The sequence below is a fragment of the Sinohyriopsis cumingii genome, chromosome 12 (genome assembly GCF_028554795.1).
Source record: "Sinohyriopsis cumingii isolate HCF-2022 chromosome 12, ASM2855479v2, whole genome shotgun sequence".
Lineage (NCBI taxonomy): Eukaryota > Metazoa > Mollusca > Bivalvia > Unionida > Unionidae > Sinohyriopsis > Sinohyriopsis cumingii.
In genome coordinates this window covers 5729296-5747377 of record NC_142972.1, presented here as the reverse complement: position 1 = coordinate 5747377, position 18082 = coordinate 5729296, and the positions used below count along the sequence as shown (strand labels likewise).

General features: G+C 34.3%; 1 protein-coding gene across 5 annotated transcripts in view; it reads left to right on the top strand.

The window, feature by feature from the left end:
* Positions 1–1298: 1298 nt before the first annotated feature.
* LOC149785947 (ralBP1-associated Eps domain-containing protein 1-like) overlaps positions 1299–18082 on the top strand; it is a 144313-nt gene continuing 127529 nt past the window's right edge. For all 5 annotated transcript variants that reach the window (XR_016424846.1, XM_089976197.1, XM_089976195.1 and 2 more), the window contains exon 1: positions 1299–1599. Coding sequence is in view for 4 of the 5 variants with exons in the window: in XM_089976197.1 (XP_089832323.1) it covers positions 1450–1599 (150 nt within the window). In the remaining variant the exon portion in view is untranslated. The remainder of the gene's footprint in view (positions 1600–18082) is intronic.

Here is an 18082-nt window from a genome sequence, read left to right as displayed (position 1 = left end):
TTGTCGTTGAGCATTTCCTTGATTATAGCTATTTATAGCATCATTACAATTATGCAAATTTTTGAACACCCCAGAAAGATTTCAGGTCTTGGTAATGCTTTATATATAAATCTCACGCTTGTACTAGTGTATGTATGTTTCTGTCTCTGTTGTGTTTGACCCTCTATCATCATTGTCCCTAGACAATCCCACCATGTTCAATTCCCCTTGACGCTATACAGACCCACCATGTTCAATTTCCATATGTTAAATTCCCCTGAGGCTATATCCCCCAGGGGTTTCCGTAATGTTAAATTTCCCATTGTCCCTAGACAGTCCCACGATCTATTCCCCATGTTAAATTCCCCTTGTACGTATATCGGCCCACAGTTTTTTCCCATGTTAATTCCCCTTGTACGTATATTAACCCACGATTTTTCGCCATGTTAAATTTCCATTGTACGTAGAGTGTCTCAGGGTGGTTTGTAATGCTAATTCCCATTGTACGTAGGGTATCCCCATTTACTACTCCCGAGATTACATAATACATACAACAAAATAAAAAGTACGTGGATATTTTTGGACGAGATCAACCTAAAGGTGTGTTCCAATAAAAACAGGATTGAATGTCGTGCGATATATGTCATTTTGAGAGCTGCACGCGTGTTGAAGGAAACAAAAGAAACCAAACCAGCCTGTCATAATATTTATTCCGTCTGAAAGATCCGACGTATTTTAATATTAATTTATCTTTTATGCGATACTGAATAGGAATCGCACACCGTCCCTTTTGTTTGTACCCCTACCAATTGTTAAAGTTAAAAACATCAAGAATATAAGATATAAAAAAAATGCACAAATGTTAGTCGTTTCATTTATCAGTTTATAATTTACAATCTGAGTGTCGCACTGAGATCCCAAACTCTATTAAGTTGATGGCTTTTCGAATCAAATGGGAGTTTCTTTAATAACATTTTCGCCATATTTGCGTGAGTGAGTCTATATTTTCAAGGAACAGATGTGATATAACTGAATAAATCCGTAAATTTTGAAGTTACATTTCTTTGAACACAAGAATACAAGAGTTCCTCCTTTTTATTTGTTCAATTTGTTTTAGAAATATTAATACTAGACACTGCATATATTGGACGCAGACGACACTTGTTTAGCTGAAATGGAAATCACAAGTCCGTCTGCTTGTTTATTGCACTCATGGAATATAACTAGGTCATTTTTTTTCCTTCCCTTTTTTCGGGGGGCGCTGTTCGGATGAGATAGACTGTATTGCAACCCATTCAAGTACGAACCGTGTTAATACAACCAGTCTATTAAAATCCAATATGGAAGATATCGCGGAAAGTTCCTCGTTGGGATGAAAACATCGATTATGAAGTCTGTTCCAAATGGTCATTATACAAATTATAATGTTTGACATATAACTTATTGCTGCATAAGACTTTAATATAAGCTATGAAAGGATTAAAATTAACAGATCAAGAGCAAACGTATTACGGTGAATTGTTTCAATCTTGTGATGTGGATGGGAGTGGGAAAGTCTCCGGGGCAAAGGCCTCGGAACTCTTTAAGACGTCAGGATTGACCCAGGAAATTTTGGTGCAGGTGAGTTTCATTTGCTGATTTAATATTCAATCACATGGTCTAATATTTATAAATATGTATCGGTGGGATATTTTTTCTTGATAGAGATGTTCATACCTGCAAACTTTCTAGACAGTGAAGTGGGGGGGGGGGGGAGTGTGTTGTGATGTGATTTGGATTTTTAACGTAGCTAAAACAATTTTTCAGTCATATGGCTACGATCTCTGCATTGTGACAGTTTATAGTGATGTCTAGCACTAGGGCATCATGCTGCAGACATGTAGCATGATGTCCCACTCAGGGGGGAAACACATTCACTTGTTTTTTTTGGTGGTCGATAGAGTGGCTTGTTTTGGTTTTATGGGTTTAACGCCATTTTTCAGAATATGATAGGCTATATATGGAGGCCAGATTATTTTGGTGAAGGAAGCCCCCCCCCCCCTTTCGAAACTACCATCAAACTTTCTCAAATACCCCCAGTTGGTGGAGTTGTAGTCCTACATTGTGAGACATCGACCCTGATATTTATGTTTTTGGAGTTGACGCCTTACTGCCTAGATAACGGCTCTGTTTAGCGTGTTCTGAGGTCGACTAACATCGGAACGAGAAGTCAAATTTCCATGAATATCTCACACACTTGGCAGCCCATATCAGTGCTTTTCTTCAAATGAAAGTCATTTTGCTGTAGATAGACTTTACTTACTCTGACATTTTATCAAATCAATTCAAATTTCACACAAGCAAATGGATGTTTTGATTGTCCACTGACCTACATTTCAGTTGGCAAGAATGCGATGGAAGCTGATATGCCAAATTGGTTAAAAGGATTATATGTATCTTGCACGAAGCAAAGCTATCTTACACTTTCTTCAGCGTCATTTTTTGTAACAAATTTGTTTCATTAAGAAACCTGCTTCAGCTTAATCTGATTTTGGCTTTCCCATCTTCCATAGCATTGGAAGGCAATAAGGGCCAGGGGTTGCCATTGACTGCAGCCTTAGTAAATTACAATAATAATGAATTTAATGGTGCTCGTTAATATTGTTCTTTGAAACTAATTGTTTTTCCAAATTTCAGATTTATGGGAAAAACAATGAAATTATGTATTGCTTTAAGTACCTCAGTATAACTATTCTGCTCATTACTCCATAAAATTACAATGGGTATTAATTAATAGCATATAGTATGTTTTTGTAATGACTCTACTTCTGTAATGCCTCTGTGGTTTTATCTTCTGTTTTTGTTTGTGCAGTGATTGTTATTCTATCAATGCCTTTTGTTTCTGTTTTTTATGGAATTACTTATTCTATCAAGCCTTTGATTTCTATTAGGTTTTTTTTGTAATGATTGTTATTCTCTCAATGTCTCTTTGCTTTCACTTTCTGCTTTTTGTTTTGTAATGACTATTATTCTATAAAACCTGTGTTTTCTTAGTTTGTTATAATGACTGTTATTCTGTTAGTTCCTCTGTACTTTCCATTTTTGTTGGTTTGTAATGACTGTCATTCTGCCAGTACCTCTGTACTTTCCATTTCTGTTGGTTTCTAATGACTTATTCTGCCTGTACCTCTGTACTTTCTATTTCTGTTGGTTTCTAATGACTCATTCTGCCAGTACCTCTGTACTTTCTATTTCTGTTGGTTTCTAATGACTCATTCTGCCAGTACCTCTGTACTTTCTATTTCTGTTGGTTTGTAATGACTATCATTCTGTCAGTGCCTCTGCACTTTCTATCTCAGTTGCTTTGTATTGACTCATTCTGTCAATGCCTCTGATTTTTCTGTTGGTTTGTATTTTACTCATTTTATTTCAGTTTTCGTGGGGAATGGCCACAGTCTACTACATATATAAGGATCATGCTAAAATACTGATCCTGGGCTGTTAGCAGCATTTCAGGATAAGGTCTCCTGGACTCTTAGCAAAACTTAGGAGTTCCTTCCTATTTCTGGGAGTACCACTCACAGACCTGATTTGGCCATTCACCTTATTTAAAACTTAATAATTTTTTTTTTTATTATTGAGGCCTTCCATTGCAGAGTAGTCTAAAGTGCATGCATTGCCATTCACTAACATCTCACCTCTGTCTGTGTGGGTTTGAGTCTTGGCTGGCGCAATCATGGGTAAATAAGAAAGCTTCTGGTGGGTCACAGGGATCAAAGAATTGTTTTCTATATATAGACCCAGGGCTGGTGACTTTAAAATAATCATAAACCTTAACTCAAATTCCACAAGCCCTGACTCCAGTTTCCATAGGCCAAAATTGCCTTCATTTTTAAAATATTTGTCACATCCAGTGTTGCAATTGCTACACTTCAAATATGAAAAGATAATAGCAAAATCATGTTAAATTGACTTGTATGCTAATTTGGATCTCCAAAAAATTGACACAAAGCAGTGTTTTCTTACAGGTTCTGAGATCAGCCATTGTCTAATTGCTATTCTTCAACAGTGGATCAAGAATGTTGTTCATTAGCATCTGAAACATGTCTTTGATTTATTAGTTTCTGTTTAACAGTGTTTCATTACACTAGCTTAATTATGAGTCATTAAACTTGAACTTGAAAAATGTGCAGTAGCAATTAAAGAAAACCATTTAAAAGAATCAATATTCTTTATATGATTTTTTTTTTTTTTTGAAATAATTTTTACTCCATCTTTCTTTTTTATCTCAACTCTGCCAGATGATGGCCAATTTTTAATCAAAGACTTGAAAGCCAGCATGATCTTATTTGATCCCTTTATTACTTATAATACACATCTGGCCTGAACTCTTCATGTTACAACAATAAAGTAATCAGCTAACAGCTTGTCGTGTATATACCCTAGCCATAATCCCATTATGTGGCTGCACATCATTGCATTGGTTGCAATGATTGCTATAACTGTTCTGGCTGGTTTCTGTACTGGTATTTTAGAATCACATGTATGTTAAAGCCATGTGATTACTAGTTATAATAACCCAGTCGTTCTGTCTCCCTTTCATAGGTAACATGGTTCGTTCTGTACACAAAGGTTACAGCTTTCTGTAGAAGTGTAAGTAAATGATTGACAGATTGTCTTTAAAAAGCACTAGATAACAGTTCAGTATTGCAATAGTTTCCATAACAGCCATTCCAATATCAAATATTTATTCTTTAATGTTATTTCTTTGCTACCCAAGTATATGCATTATGAGAATGATAACTTTTTGAAACAAATGGAAAATGTTCTTGCAATGGAGAAAGAAAGTGGCAGTGTAAATAAGGACCCACTCAGTACTCAGATAAGGAACAATTGGATAGAATTTATTGAATCATTAGGCCTAGTTCAGCTGGTAAATGAGTCCACAAGGGTAACAGAAATATCAAGCACTCTTACTGTTCACATTTATTCCAACCTACCAGACAATGTGGCTTATGTTAATTTATAGCTTGTTGGTCTTAATGACCACTATCCTGTTTTTGACAAGAAATGTTAAATGTATGAGAAATAGGAAAAATACATACAAAGCTATCACTTACACATTGTTCAAAATTTTTAATGAAGAACAGTTTCTTGATGACCTATATAAAATTCCATGAAATATAATCAAAATTTTTGATGACATAGATGAAGCTCTGAGGGTGTGGACTAACTTATTTATGGATGAAGTCTCTAAATGTAACAAGATAACTGGGTGGGATTTTCGGATTCACAACAGAACACTTTTGACGATGATATAAATACAGTGTTTAATAATGGATGACGAATGAGCAATTAGGAATATGTGCTTGTATATATAATCCAAATATTGGATTTAATTAACATAAGAACGCACAGACTTAATGATGAAAAATAAAAATAAATTATTTTAGCAAATACAATGACAAGGGGTGAATGGTTCACAACGATTTGATAATGACATGATGGATATAGTTTACTCAGGTAGTAAACAATGTACAAACCCCAAAATTAGCCCATGGCTAACAAGTTACACTCTGTCATCAGTTTACTTTGTTTCAGCTCCACGGCTGCTGCAGTTAATTCCTGTGGTTGGCTTTACAACTTGCACCACATTGACTCCAATCACATAACTTTGAAATCTCGGGTCACTCTGGTCACTCTAGATACTCTGGACACTCCAGACATTAGACACCCGAGACATTAGACCCTCTGGACATTAGACAGCTGAAAATATATTAAGTTATTAAGAAAAAGTATATTACACTTTTGGTCAGAAAATGAAACTTACAGACATGTATTGGCCATGTTTTGAATTCAGAATCTCTAGGTTTTCAGCAAACAGTTGCCAAAACCAACATATAGGGTAATATTTTTAAATGACGATTTATTTCTATTGAAACATCAAATTTTGATGTAAGGAAGTTCAAGGTTGCTATTTAGTCAGCAGAATTAGAATGTAGTTTTAAAATTAGGGTAGGCAGGTGCTTTATTTTTAAACATTATATATTTTTAATGTGAGTTTTTGTGAAATTGTTTTATACCCTGGGGAAAAAAGTGCTAGGATCTGCTTTGAGAATCATGGATGGTCAGCCAGTCTGAAACATATTTATTGTTTGACCATATGTTGTTTTTTGAATGATCAAGACTGGACACATTTTTTGAAAAGTCAGCTTGCCCTAGGACAAATTGATGTAAAAATTGATCTTGCCATTGGAGGCTTGAGCTTGCCCAGAAAATATGAGAGCATATGCTAACAAATGTTAAAAAACATGAGGCAGAAGGAAACACCTGATGTTTTTTGTTTGTTTTTTGTGTAGTTTACAGTTAAATGCCTTTCTTTTTTGTTTTTTTTTTTTGTCATTTTCTGCACATAAAAAAATGATGTTGGTAATTAAAGTTGTCAAAACGATACACTAGTTTTTTTTACAAGTAGACAAGCATGCAGATGAGAAAAATGAAAGGGTTTGAGTGAAAGAATACGATGCATGGGTATTGTAAAGAGCACAGATAGATTGTCAGTCCTGCAAGTCATGCATACAGTATGTAAAATCTTTATGTAAGTAGATGTAAACAGTTTTACATGGGGAGCTAGGTGCAGACAAGTATTGAAAGGAAGGTTTTGTCTCAGTATTTTTAATTTTTTAAAAACTAGTATTGTTATAGCTGCCAGGAGCTTTTTAGGACTGTTATTATTATTATAGTTGTAATGATCATTTTTTGGCAAGAATTGAAAGAGGGTTGGTTGGTTGTAATTAGCCTTTTTTGGTGAGTTTTGAAATGGAGGCTTTGGTTGCAATGAGCCTTTTGGTGAGTGTGAGTACTGAAAGGAAGGTTTTGGTTTCAGTTTACCTTTTTGGTGAGCATTGACTTGGGTTTTTTTGGTGAATATTGAATAGAGTAGAGGTTTGCTTTAGAGTTGTTGCAGATGAGTGTATGTCTTGATGGTCCGTTTTTGCTGCATGCTCATTTATATAAGCTTTTTTGTTGCATACTTTTCTCCATGGGCTTTATATTAGTGTTGGGTGTGTGTGTCATAGTTTGTGAAGTGGGGGCATCAGGGACAAATCTTGATACACCATCACATCAGCCAGCTGTAGCTCCAGGTGCAGGATGTGCAAGAAGCATCAGCCTGATAGCTAACTCTGGGAGGTGCAGTGATGAACCAGAAGCACTACTCCAGGGCACAGAGCTAAGTCTTCTGTTTCATCCTAGCCTGCCTTTTTGTAGAGCAGCGCGTTAAAGCTAATGCAGGGGTGAACACAGTCCAAATTTCATGTAAACTTTACCATCACATTTGTGAACAAAAAGTAAAATTTATTCATGATCAGAAACATGGTTGATTATATAAGTGAGTTGGAATTTTGTTATGTATATTGCTGTTCTTGTTGAGTCCATATTAGTTGAAAAATGAGATACCTGCAGTCAGGTTTTCACATGCATCAATTTCTGTGGTTATGATAAACATTTTTTTCATTTGCCTATATTTTTGTTTTACTATCTCCTCCAAATATTAACTCCTGTGCACCCCATGGCATGATTTTTCATCAGGGAAAATTTTAGAAAGTCCTGCATACTGTTTGTATTAAGTGCACATTTATTACGTCTTTCTTGGTACTTGAAATGGCCAAATGCTTTAAAACTTTCATATGACATTTAATCAATGAATTAGTTTTATAACAAATATGAATGAATGAATGGTAATACTGTATCAAAAAGACTTCTTATAATGTCTGGTTGGTTCTAAATGAAAATGGTGATACAAAAAGACTTGTTATGATGTTGGTTCTAAATAGAAATGGTGACAAGTATGATGACAAGTATGGCTACTAGGGGTCAAATGATACATTATTAATACACCTCAAATGATACACTATTAGTACACATAAAATGATACATTATTAATACACATCAAATGATACATTATTAATACGCATCAAATGATACATTATTAATACACATATCAAATTGATGCACTTTTCATCTTTAAAACGTCTCTCAATAGTAGGGTGGGTCAATTTGATATGTGTTGCCCTATTGGTTGTGTTTCCAGTATGCATATTACAGACAAACATAGACTTATGATCTGTTAAATGCTTGTGCCATTCATATTATTGAGAACACAAAGAAAATGCTTCCAAACAAACCACCTGTTAGGTGTCGATGATTTTTATCCAACCATATAGGCCATTTCAGGCTGCTCCATTTGATCAGGTGCATGGCTGGTCTTGATCACCACTCCCTTTCTTTTGCATTGCATGAATGCTGTGATGTCACCCTCTTAGTGCGAGGGGTGGTTAATTGGATTTGGCTGGCATTATTTAGAGGATGACCTCCCTTGATATTATGGCCCGATGGGAGTGGATGATAGAATTTCAACAGAGAACTGAGCAAGAATATTGGGAAGAAATAATACAATATGAGCTCCATTAGACAAGAAAAATAACAAATTTGGACGCCTCCACTCCATTCGCATGGAAGCGCCTTTGGACGCCTGCTGTAAACATCAGCCATTTTAAGCAGATTTTCATAGTGCCACCTTCTGGGAAAACCCCCTATTAGATACTACAGTCCTTTCTGCGACTGACAATTATGTCAGATCAGGTGGTCACTGTTTATGCTCTGTCGAAATCTGCTATTTAAAGTAACTGGGACGTATTCTCCAATCTCCAAAATGGAGGTCGTGGATTTCATTCAGTACTTATGAAGTTTTCAAGATTAGAATCACAACTATGAAAGCTTCAATAACGTAGGTAAGGGCTCTGATATTTTGATGTAGGCAGCAATTAGTTTTTATAAATTATCAAATTTAGATGACTTAGTGATGTAGACACGGACAAAAAACTTGTAAATTTCGAGTATGAGAAATGGCAGCTATGGTTGGTCACACGGCTTCACTGGCTTGATGGTGAATGAGTTCCCTCAAGATTTTAAAGCACAAAAATTCTTACATGATAAATAATTACACAGCTATAACAATCGGACTTTACCTTAAATGACTTGGTTCCAGTCTGTATATTTACAGCGTACATTGTAGTTCCAAATGACTTGGTTCCTGTCTATGTGTTTACAGCATACATTTTAGTTCTAAATGGCTTGGTTCCAGTCTGTATGTTTTGTCCAGTTTTGACTCCAAGGAGATTTTTGACTCTCAGTTGTTCACCCCTAGGGGATACACTGGTATGTGTACAGCATACATTGTAGTTCTAAATGACAGTTCCAGTCCATATATTTACGATATCAAATATGCTTAGCATGAAAAATAGCAGTGTGGTGTGTTAAAGGTTTCAACTTAATGGTATGAAAGTTTAATTGAAAGGATATCCATTGCCATTTTGCTGTCACCTCTCATATGATCATATGACCAACAACATACCAAGAATGTATAAAGCAAAATGCAGTCATGGGGGGTTGGGGGTGAAATGAAAACAGTTATTATGACTATATGATCTTAAGCTATGTAAAAGTGAAGAGCGCAAACAATTTTTTAACAAAATTCAACAAATAATTTATTTCCTGGAATGCAAAGTGAAAAATTAAAAATAACATTCAGTAAAGTGAATGAAATCCAAAATAGTCCCAAAAGTTATATCACAAATTCAGAAGTATTTTGTATTCCAAATGAGTTCCATTGATGTTCTGAATGAAGTCCAATCTGTTGTGTTGATATGAAATAATTTGGAAAAGTTTGATGTGCTAACAGTCCTTATTTATCAAAATAATACTATCCAAAATGTCATTAATAGAATTCACAATAATTCCAACATAGCGCCGTAATCTGAAGTTTATGAGTGCCTTGTAATTCCATGGAATAATTTAAATAAATAAATCCTCACCAAGATTTCTTCTACAGCTTCCAGGGTCAGAAGGCCACCATAATATATTTACTCAAATGAAATGACCCCAACCCAAAATACAAACCCACAATGTACAAAATGGACAAAATTATCTACTTAATGTGTTGTCTACTAAATGACCCTGACAGTGAACAATAATTAATAGGAAATGAAACACATAATAAAGATATACATAATACAATCCAGCAGGTATTGAAAATAAAAGCAGTTAAGTTGGTATTGAAATGAAAAGCTTTCCTGTGGGTATTGAAATAAAAAGTAATCCAGTGAGTATTTATATACAAAGGAGTCTTGTAGATATTGAAATAAACAGCAGTCCAGTTGGTACTGAAATGAAAAGTGTTCCTGTGGGTATTGAAATAAAAGCCATGTAATGGGCATTGCAAGATAAAAGAATGTTTGATTGAACAAAATATAAAATACTTATAGTTTTAAACGTACAGATATTACTGTCACTTTTAGAAGTGTAGTGCATAGAAATAATTTGTTACTTTATAACGAGATATAATAAAAAGTAATCAGAATGTAGTTGATTACTGGTACATTCCAAAATGTGATGTAATTTTATTTCTTACTCTGCTCAAAAGAGAGTAATTGTACTTTGAATCAAAGTTTTCAAAATCAACTGTAATTTAATTGATTACCCTATCTTCATATACAGGTGCTGATATAGGCTCTCCTTCATAGTCTCTTTACAGTATATTTACATGTACTGTTTTTGTCGATCCCACCTTGGGCATATTTGTACATGTCCATACCATAGATAATGGTCAACATTAAACGTTAAACTGTCCAGTGTTTCCTTTTACTCTCATTTTTGCATCAGGGGCCTCAAACTTTTTAATCTGACCCACTAGTTCTGATATCAGGGTTTGTTTATTACTCAGTTGACCCCCCACTTTGGACCACATGGGAATTTGTTACTCTTAATTTTGCACTCCTAAAGAAGCACTGAAATACCTGTATGCATTTAGAACAAAAACTTTGTAACTATATAAAGGTGTGCTCAGAAACTGGGGCTCTGTTGTCTGTGCAATGATTTCTAACAGGCATAAGGTAATAAATGTGCAATCATGCTCTCACATTCATTATTAACCAGAATTTCTGATGATTTGTTGTATCTTTTGGAGATCTTACACTCAGCATGTTACGTTTGGTCCTACTTTGCTATCATTTCATGCCCATTTGGTGTTGTGCTTTCTGATAAGTCTATATCTTAATGTAGGGGATTACTCAGTTACACACATCCATCATTGTTCATGAAATAAGTGGGTGAATGGATGGTAGTAAGTATGCCAGAGTGGAAGAAAAAAAAGTGGTGATGAAGGGTGGGGTCTCTAAACTAGATTTGCAACTATGAACACATCATTGTGCCTTGTAATATGACCCTCTCCTAACATTTTGATGGATTCAATGGGGTTTAACATTGGAGAATATATTTTTACATTTTTTTCTGTTTCTCACATCCAGATTATAAAAATGTTTGTCAAAGATATTTTGACTGATATAAAGCTGTAGAGAAACTAAAAGATTTGTAGATCTTCATACTTGAAAATCTATAGTATCCTTTTTATGTACAACCATAAATTAAACTAGTTTTCATTAAAAATGTTATGACTCCACAGTCTTAAACAAAGTAACAGAAAGAAGTAAAACTTAACAAATAATTTAATTCTCTAAGTTATGAAGTGAAAATTTAAGAGGAGCTTAGAGTATTATAAAATAAATCTAAAGTAATCCTGAATGTTCTACACAAGTCCAAAAGAATCCAGTGTTCCAAATGAATTCCAGGTCCTCGAATGTGCTGATGTGCCAGCAATCTTGATGTATCACAAAGGCATTATCCAGAACACCTTTGAATAAATTCACAGTAGTCCCAGAAAAATATTTTAGTTCAAACAGTAATATTTGCACTTTGTAATTCCAATGAATAATCCAGAACACATTTCCTTTCACGTTATATCTAAACACAACAATAAACACATCTGCAGACTGATATTAAAACAAGAACTTTGGAAATAAGAATATGGGAAATAAGACTGATCTACTCTTGTCCTTATATAAGGCTGATCAACTCTTGACCTTATAACATCATAGCGATATTTTACTGATCGGTTTATGTTGCAATACTTCACTCGTAACATTTTTCACAATACCTTGGGTGACAACAGAACTCACCTGATTCAGCCTTCAAGTGGGAAATCACCCCAAACTTGTAAACAGGTTCATTATTACAATTAATTTTGACAACTTGTAAACACCTATTTATAGATCATATGCCATCTACAGAGATGTGTCAAAAGTGAAAACACAATATATGCATAACAAGAAGCATGTGTGAATATTTTCTTAATTGTGCCAGACACATATGACCAGACAAATCATATTTTGAAAATGAATCAGTTTAGTAATCTATTTACAAAGTAACTTAATTGTGTAGTGACGCATTTTTTGTGCCAAGATGGCATGTTAGTTTTGTCTGAGAGCTACACTCACCATAGACTGTTTTATGGTAGATATCATAAAATGGCAAGTGTAACTAAACATCATGTTGAGCAGAGAGGAATAATCAGTTGATGTTTTTGTTTCTATGTAAAATTAATTCTTTAGAAAAATATAAGGTAGAAAAAAAATTGTGCCATTTATTGGTGACCTATACTGCCAAAACTGGCTATCTACCATGTGTACTTGCATACAAGTCGAGTCCAGCTGCAAATAACATAGACCTTAATATACTGTTGCATACTCTTTGCCTACTTTTGTTTGTTCTACTAATTACTCTCAACAAATTGCAGAGACCCTGATCTGCCATATCATTATGTGAAGGCATATCTGGGTCTGTGCAGTTTGCTGTTCTACATGCCTTGTATCTGAGTGTGTACTGTATATTTGAGGCTACTGCTACCTTAATGCTATGGCTTTTAAAGTAAATGTTTGGCTGGTAAGATGTGGCCATTCTTTGTGTATGCATGTTACATTGTGTATCTACTACACTGTTCAGTATAGACTTGTGTGTGGATATGCCATGTTATGTAATTGTGCATATACTTGAGAAAGGCAGGATAATTAATGCACATAATCAAGAAAGCAGGATAATTAATGCACATAATCAAGAAAGGCAGGATAATTAATGCACATAATCAAAAAAGCAGGATAATTAATGCACATAATCAAGAAAGGCAGGATAATTAATGCACATAATCAAGAAAGCAGGATAATTAATGCACATCATCAAGAAAGGCAGGATAATTAATGCACTTAATCAAGAAAGGCAGGATAATTAATGCACATAATTAGGAAAGGCAGGTTAATTAATGCACTTAATTAAGAAAGGCAGGATAGTTAATGCACATAATCAAGAAAGGCAGGATAATTAATGCACTTAATTAAGAAAGGCAGGATAGTTAATGCACATAATCAAGAAAGGCAGGATAATTAATGCACATAATTGAGAAAGGTTGAATAATTAATGCACATAATCAAGAAAGGCAGAATAATTAATGCACTTAATTAAGAAAGGCAGGATAGTTAATGCACATAATCAAGAAAGGCAGGATAATTAATGCACATAATTGAGAAAGGCAGGATAATTAATGCACATAATCAAGAAAGGCAGGATAATTAATGCACATAATTGAGAAAGGCAGGATAATTAATGCACATACTCAAGAAAGGCAGGATAATTAATGCACATAATCAAGAAAGGCAGGATAATTAATGCACATACTTAAGAAAGGCAGGATAATTAATGCACATACTCAAGAAAGGCAGGATAGTTAATGCACATAATTGAGAAAGGCAGGATAATTAATGCACATAATCAAGAAAGGCAGGATAATTAATGCACATACTCAAGAAAGGCAGGATAGTTAATGCACATAATCAAGAAAGGCAGGATAGTTAATGCACATAATTGAGAAAGGCAGGATAATTAATGCACATAATCAAGAAAGGCAGGATAATTAATGCACATACTCAAGAAAGGCAGGATAGTTAATGCACATAATCAAGAAAGGCAGGATAGTTAATGCACATAATTGAGAAAGGCAGGATAATTAATGCACATAATTGAGAAAGGCAGGATAGTTAATGCACATAATTGAGAAAGGCAGGATAATTAATGCACATAATCAAGAAAGGCAGGATAATTAATGCACATAATTGAGAAAGGCAGGATAATTAATGCACATAATCAAGAAAGGCAGGATAATTAATGCACATAATTGAGAAAGGCAGGATAATTAATGCACATACTCAAGAAAGGCAGGATAATTAATGCACATAATCAAGAAAGGCAGGATAATTAATGCACATACTTAAGAAAGGCAGGATAATTAATGCACATACTCAAGAAAGGCAGGATAGTTAATGCACATAATTGAGAAAGGCAGGATAATTAATGCACATAATCAAGAAAGGCAGGATAATTAATGCACATAATCAAGAAAGGCAGGATAATTAATGCACATACTCAAGAAAGGCAGGATAGTTAATGCACATAATTAGAAAAGGCAGAATAATTAATGCACATAATCAAGAAAGGCAGGATAATTATTGCACTTGATCAAGAAAGGCAGGATAATTAATGCACTTAATTAAAAAAGGCAGGATAGTTAATGCACATAATCAAGAAAGGCAGAATAATTAATGCACTTAATTAAGAAAGGCAGAATAATTAATGCACTTAATTAAGAAAGACAGGATAATTAATGCACTTAATTAAGAAAGACAGGATAATTAATGCACTTAATCAAGAAAGACAGAATAATTAATGCACTTAATTAAGAAAGGCAGGATAATTAATGCACATAATCAAGAAAGGCAGAATAATTAATGCACTTAATTAAGAAAGACAGGATAATTAATGCACTTAATCAAGAAAGACAGGATAATTAATGCACTTAATCAAGAAAGACAGAATAATTAAAGCACTTAATTAAGAAAGGCAGGATAATTAATGCACATAATCAAGAAAGGCAGGATAATTAATGCACTTAATTAAGAAAGGCAGAATAATTAATGCACATAATCAAAAAAGGCAGGATAATTAATGCACTTAATCAATTGTTGTTCTAGGATTTAACACCATTTTTCAGCACAAGATAGGCTATACATGGCGGCCAGTATAACTGGTGGAGGAAGAACACTGGAAAACTCAGGGAAGAACCACCGACCCATGAGAAGCTACTGGCAGGCTTTCCCACGTACCCACGCTAGCCGAGGCACTTAATCAAGAAAGGCAGGATAATTAATGCACTTAATTAAGAAAGGCAGGATAGTTAATGCACATAATCAAGAAAGGATAGTTAATGCACATAATCAAGAAAGGCAGGATAATTAATGCACATAATTGAGAAAGGTTTTGGGACAATATGACTTCACAGACTTCACTGATGTACTAATTTTTCAGAAATTGCACCCCAGAAAAGTCAATGAAATTGAACGCTATACTTTAGTTTACTTCATTCTTTGTTGTCTATATTTGTTAAAATATTCTCATTTTTGTGAAAGAACTGATGGGGGAATACCCAGTCCCCTCTCTGTTGTAAAATCTGTTAGAGAACCTATTTCAGTACAGTTTGCACCAAAGTTATTCATGATAGAATCTGCTACAGTACAATTTACATTTAAGTTATACAGAATATAACCTGCTTGAGATACAGTTTGCTCTGAATTTATTCAGAAAAGAACCTGCTACAGTACAATGTACACTGAAGTTATTCAGAATGGAATCTGCTACAGTACAATTTACATTGAAGTTGTACAGAACAGAACCTGCTACAGTACACCTTGTACTGAAGTTAGTAGAATAGAACCTGCTAAAGTACAACTTACGCTGAAGTTATTCAGAATGGAATCTGCTAAAGTACAATTTACATTGAAGTTATACAGAATATAACCTGCTACAGTACAATTTGCACTGGTTATACAGAATATAAGCAGATACAGTACAATTTGCACTGGTTATACAGAATATAAGCAGATACAGTACAATTTGCACTGAAGTTATGTAGAATAGAACCTGCTACAGTACAATTTGCACTGGTTATACAGAATATAACCAGATACAGTACAATTTGCACTGAAATTATGTAGAATAGAACCTGCTACAGTACAGTTTGCACTGAAATTATACAGAATTGAAGCTGTTATGGTACAACTTAAACTGAAGTTATTTGAAAGAACCTGCTCAGTACAATTTGCACTGAAGTTATGCAGAATGGAACATACTACATACAGTACAGCATGCACTGAAGTTATATAGAATAGAATCTGTTATAGTACAACTTGCAATTAAGTTATTCAGTGTGATCAAGGACAAGACCAAATATACTGGTGAATTCAGCAGTGCAGTATAAATTCTTCACTTAAAATCAATATATGTCCTCCTTCCCCTTCCCAAAGAAATGGAAGAATATTGGTTTGTGCCATTAGTCTGTTGCCTGTTCATCCATCACACTTTAGTTAGAAAGATAGCTCATAAACAATTGAGCAAATAACAAAATGAATTTGATATTTTGGAAGGGTCCCATGACCTGATAGGTTCTAGTAATCACAATTGTTTTTTCAGTTTGTTAACTTTTCAGAGTTCTAACAGAAGTCTTGTAAGCAGCAAGCAATAAATTACTTGACATAAACAAAATGTGGTAGGCTAATTTTATGTTTTTTTAAAGATGTTGTATTTTTAATTTTCAGGTCATTTCATCAGTGTTTAATATTTTTGTACACAAACATTTAAAAACTTGTTGCCATTTGGCACTTTTGACAAAAACCTTGTTATCATGATTATGGAAAAGCCCACCTGAGATAGTTGAATAAACATAGCGGTGTTTGTATTCATATGCATGTGTCCCTGTATGCGTCATTTAGTGTAAATCACTTGACTTGGACAGATGCAATTTTGTAGGCTTATTTGCATTACTATGTAGATGAGCTGATCAGATCTTCAGGCTATTACAGCATTTATTGCATTTTATACTCATTTTTTATTTTTTATGACAAAAATCATGCTAGCATGGTTTAACAAAAACCAGTAAAGGGAGACTACTACAATTTAACTTATGTCTTTGTAGGCACATGTAGAAGACATTTTTAAGATTTTCACACCATTATATTTTTATACATATAGCAACTTTTCTACATTTGTTATGTTGTTGTTGTTGTTGTTGTAGCTTTAATGCCATGAAATTCAGGGCAGTTAGAAACAATTCTCAAATCATATCCAAGTCCTGGGGTAAGAAACACTCTGGCCTCTCCCAGTTCTCATTCAAACAAATTATTTTTAAATATAAAATTAAAAGGTGTTGTTCTGCCTGGACCCTTTTACAGGCCCAGGCCTTAGGGATATATCCCCGGTTGCTCCCTCCTCTTGTTGGCCCGGCTGTCATGCATACATCTGTTAGATAAGTTTATCAGTATTCCTCCTAAACTGCATGTAGGATTCCCATGAAACTTGACAAACACATTAATTCCAAGGTCCACATGAAAAGTATGCCACAGCTACAGTCTTGAAAACATTACTTTTCCTCTTCTTCCAACCCATGAGAAGCTACTGGCAAGCTTTCTCACAACACTGAAAGGTAAATCTGATAATCTGGTACATTTGTCTACACATTAAAAGTTGCTAATTACTAGGTACAATATTGAAGCCTGAGATTTTTTTTATACATATGTAATCTATTTGCTGAGTATGTTTTTTATACATATGTAATCTATTTCCTGAGCTTGTTTTTTTTATACATATGTAATCTATTTCCTGAGCTTGTTTTTTAATACATATGTAATCTAGATGCCGAGATTTTTTTATACATATATAATCTGCTTACTTAGCTTGCTGCTACTTATTAGATATTAGAATCCCATTATTAGATGGTAGAATCCCATTATTAGATGGTAGAATCCCATTATCAGCTGTTAGAATCCCATTATTCGATGTTAGAATCCCATTATCAGCTGTTATAATCCCATTATTAGATGTTAGAATCCCATTATCAGCTGTTATAATCCCATTATTAGATGTTAGAATCCCATTATCAGCTGTTATAATCCCATTATTAGATGTTAGAATCCCATTATTAGATGTTAGAATCCCATTACCAGCTGTTATAATCCCATTATTAGATGTTAGAATCCCATTATTAGATGTTAGAATTCCATTACCAGCTGTTAGAATCCCATTATTAGATGTTAGAATCCCATTATCAGCTGTTAGAATCCCATTACCAGCT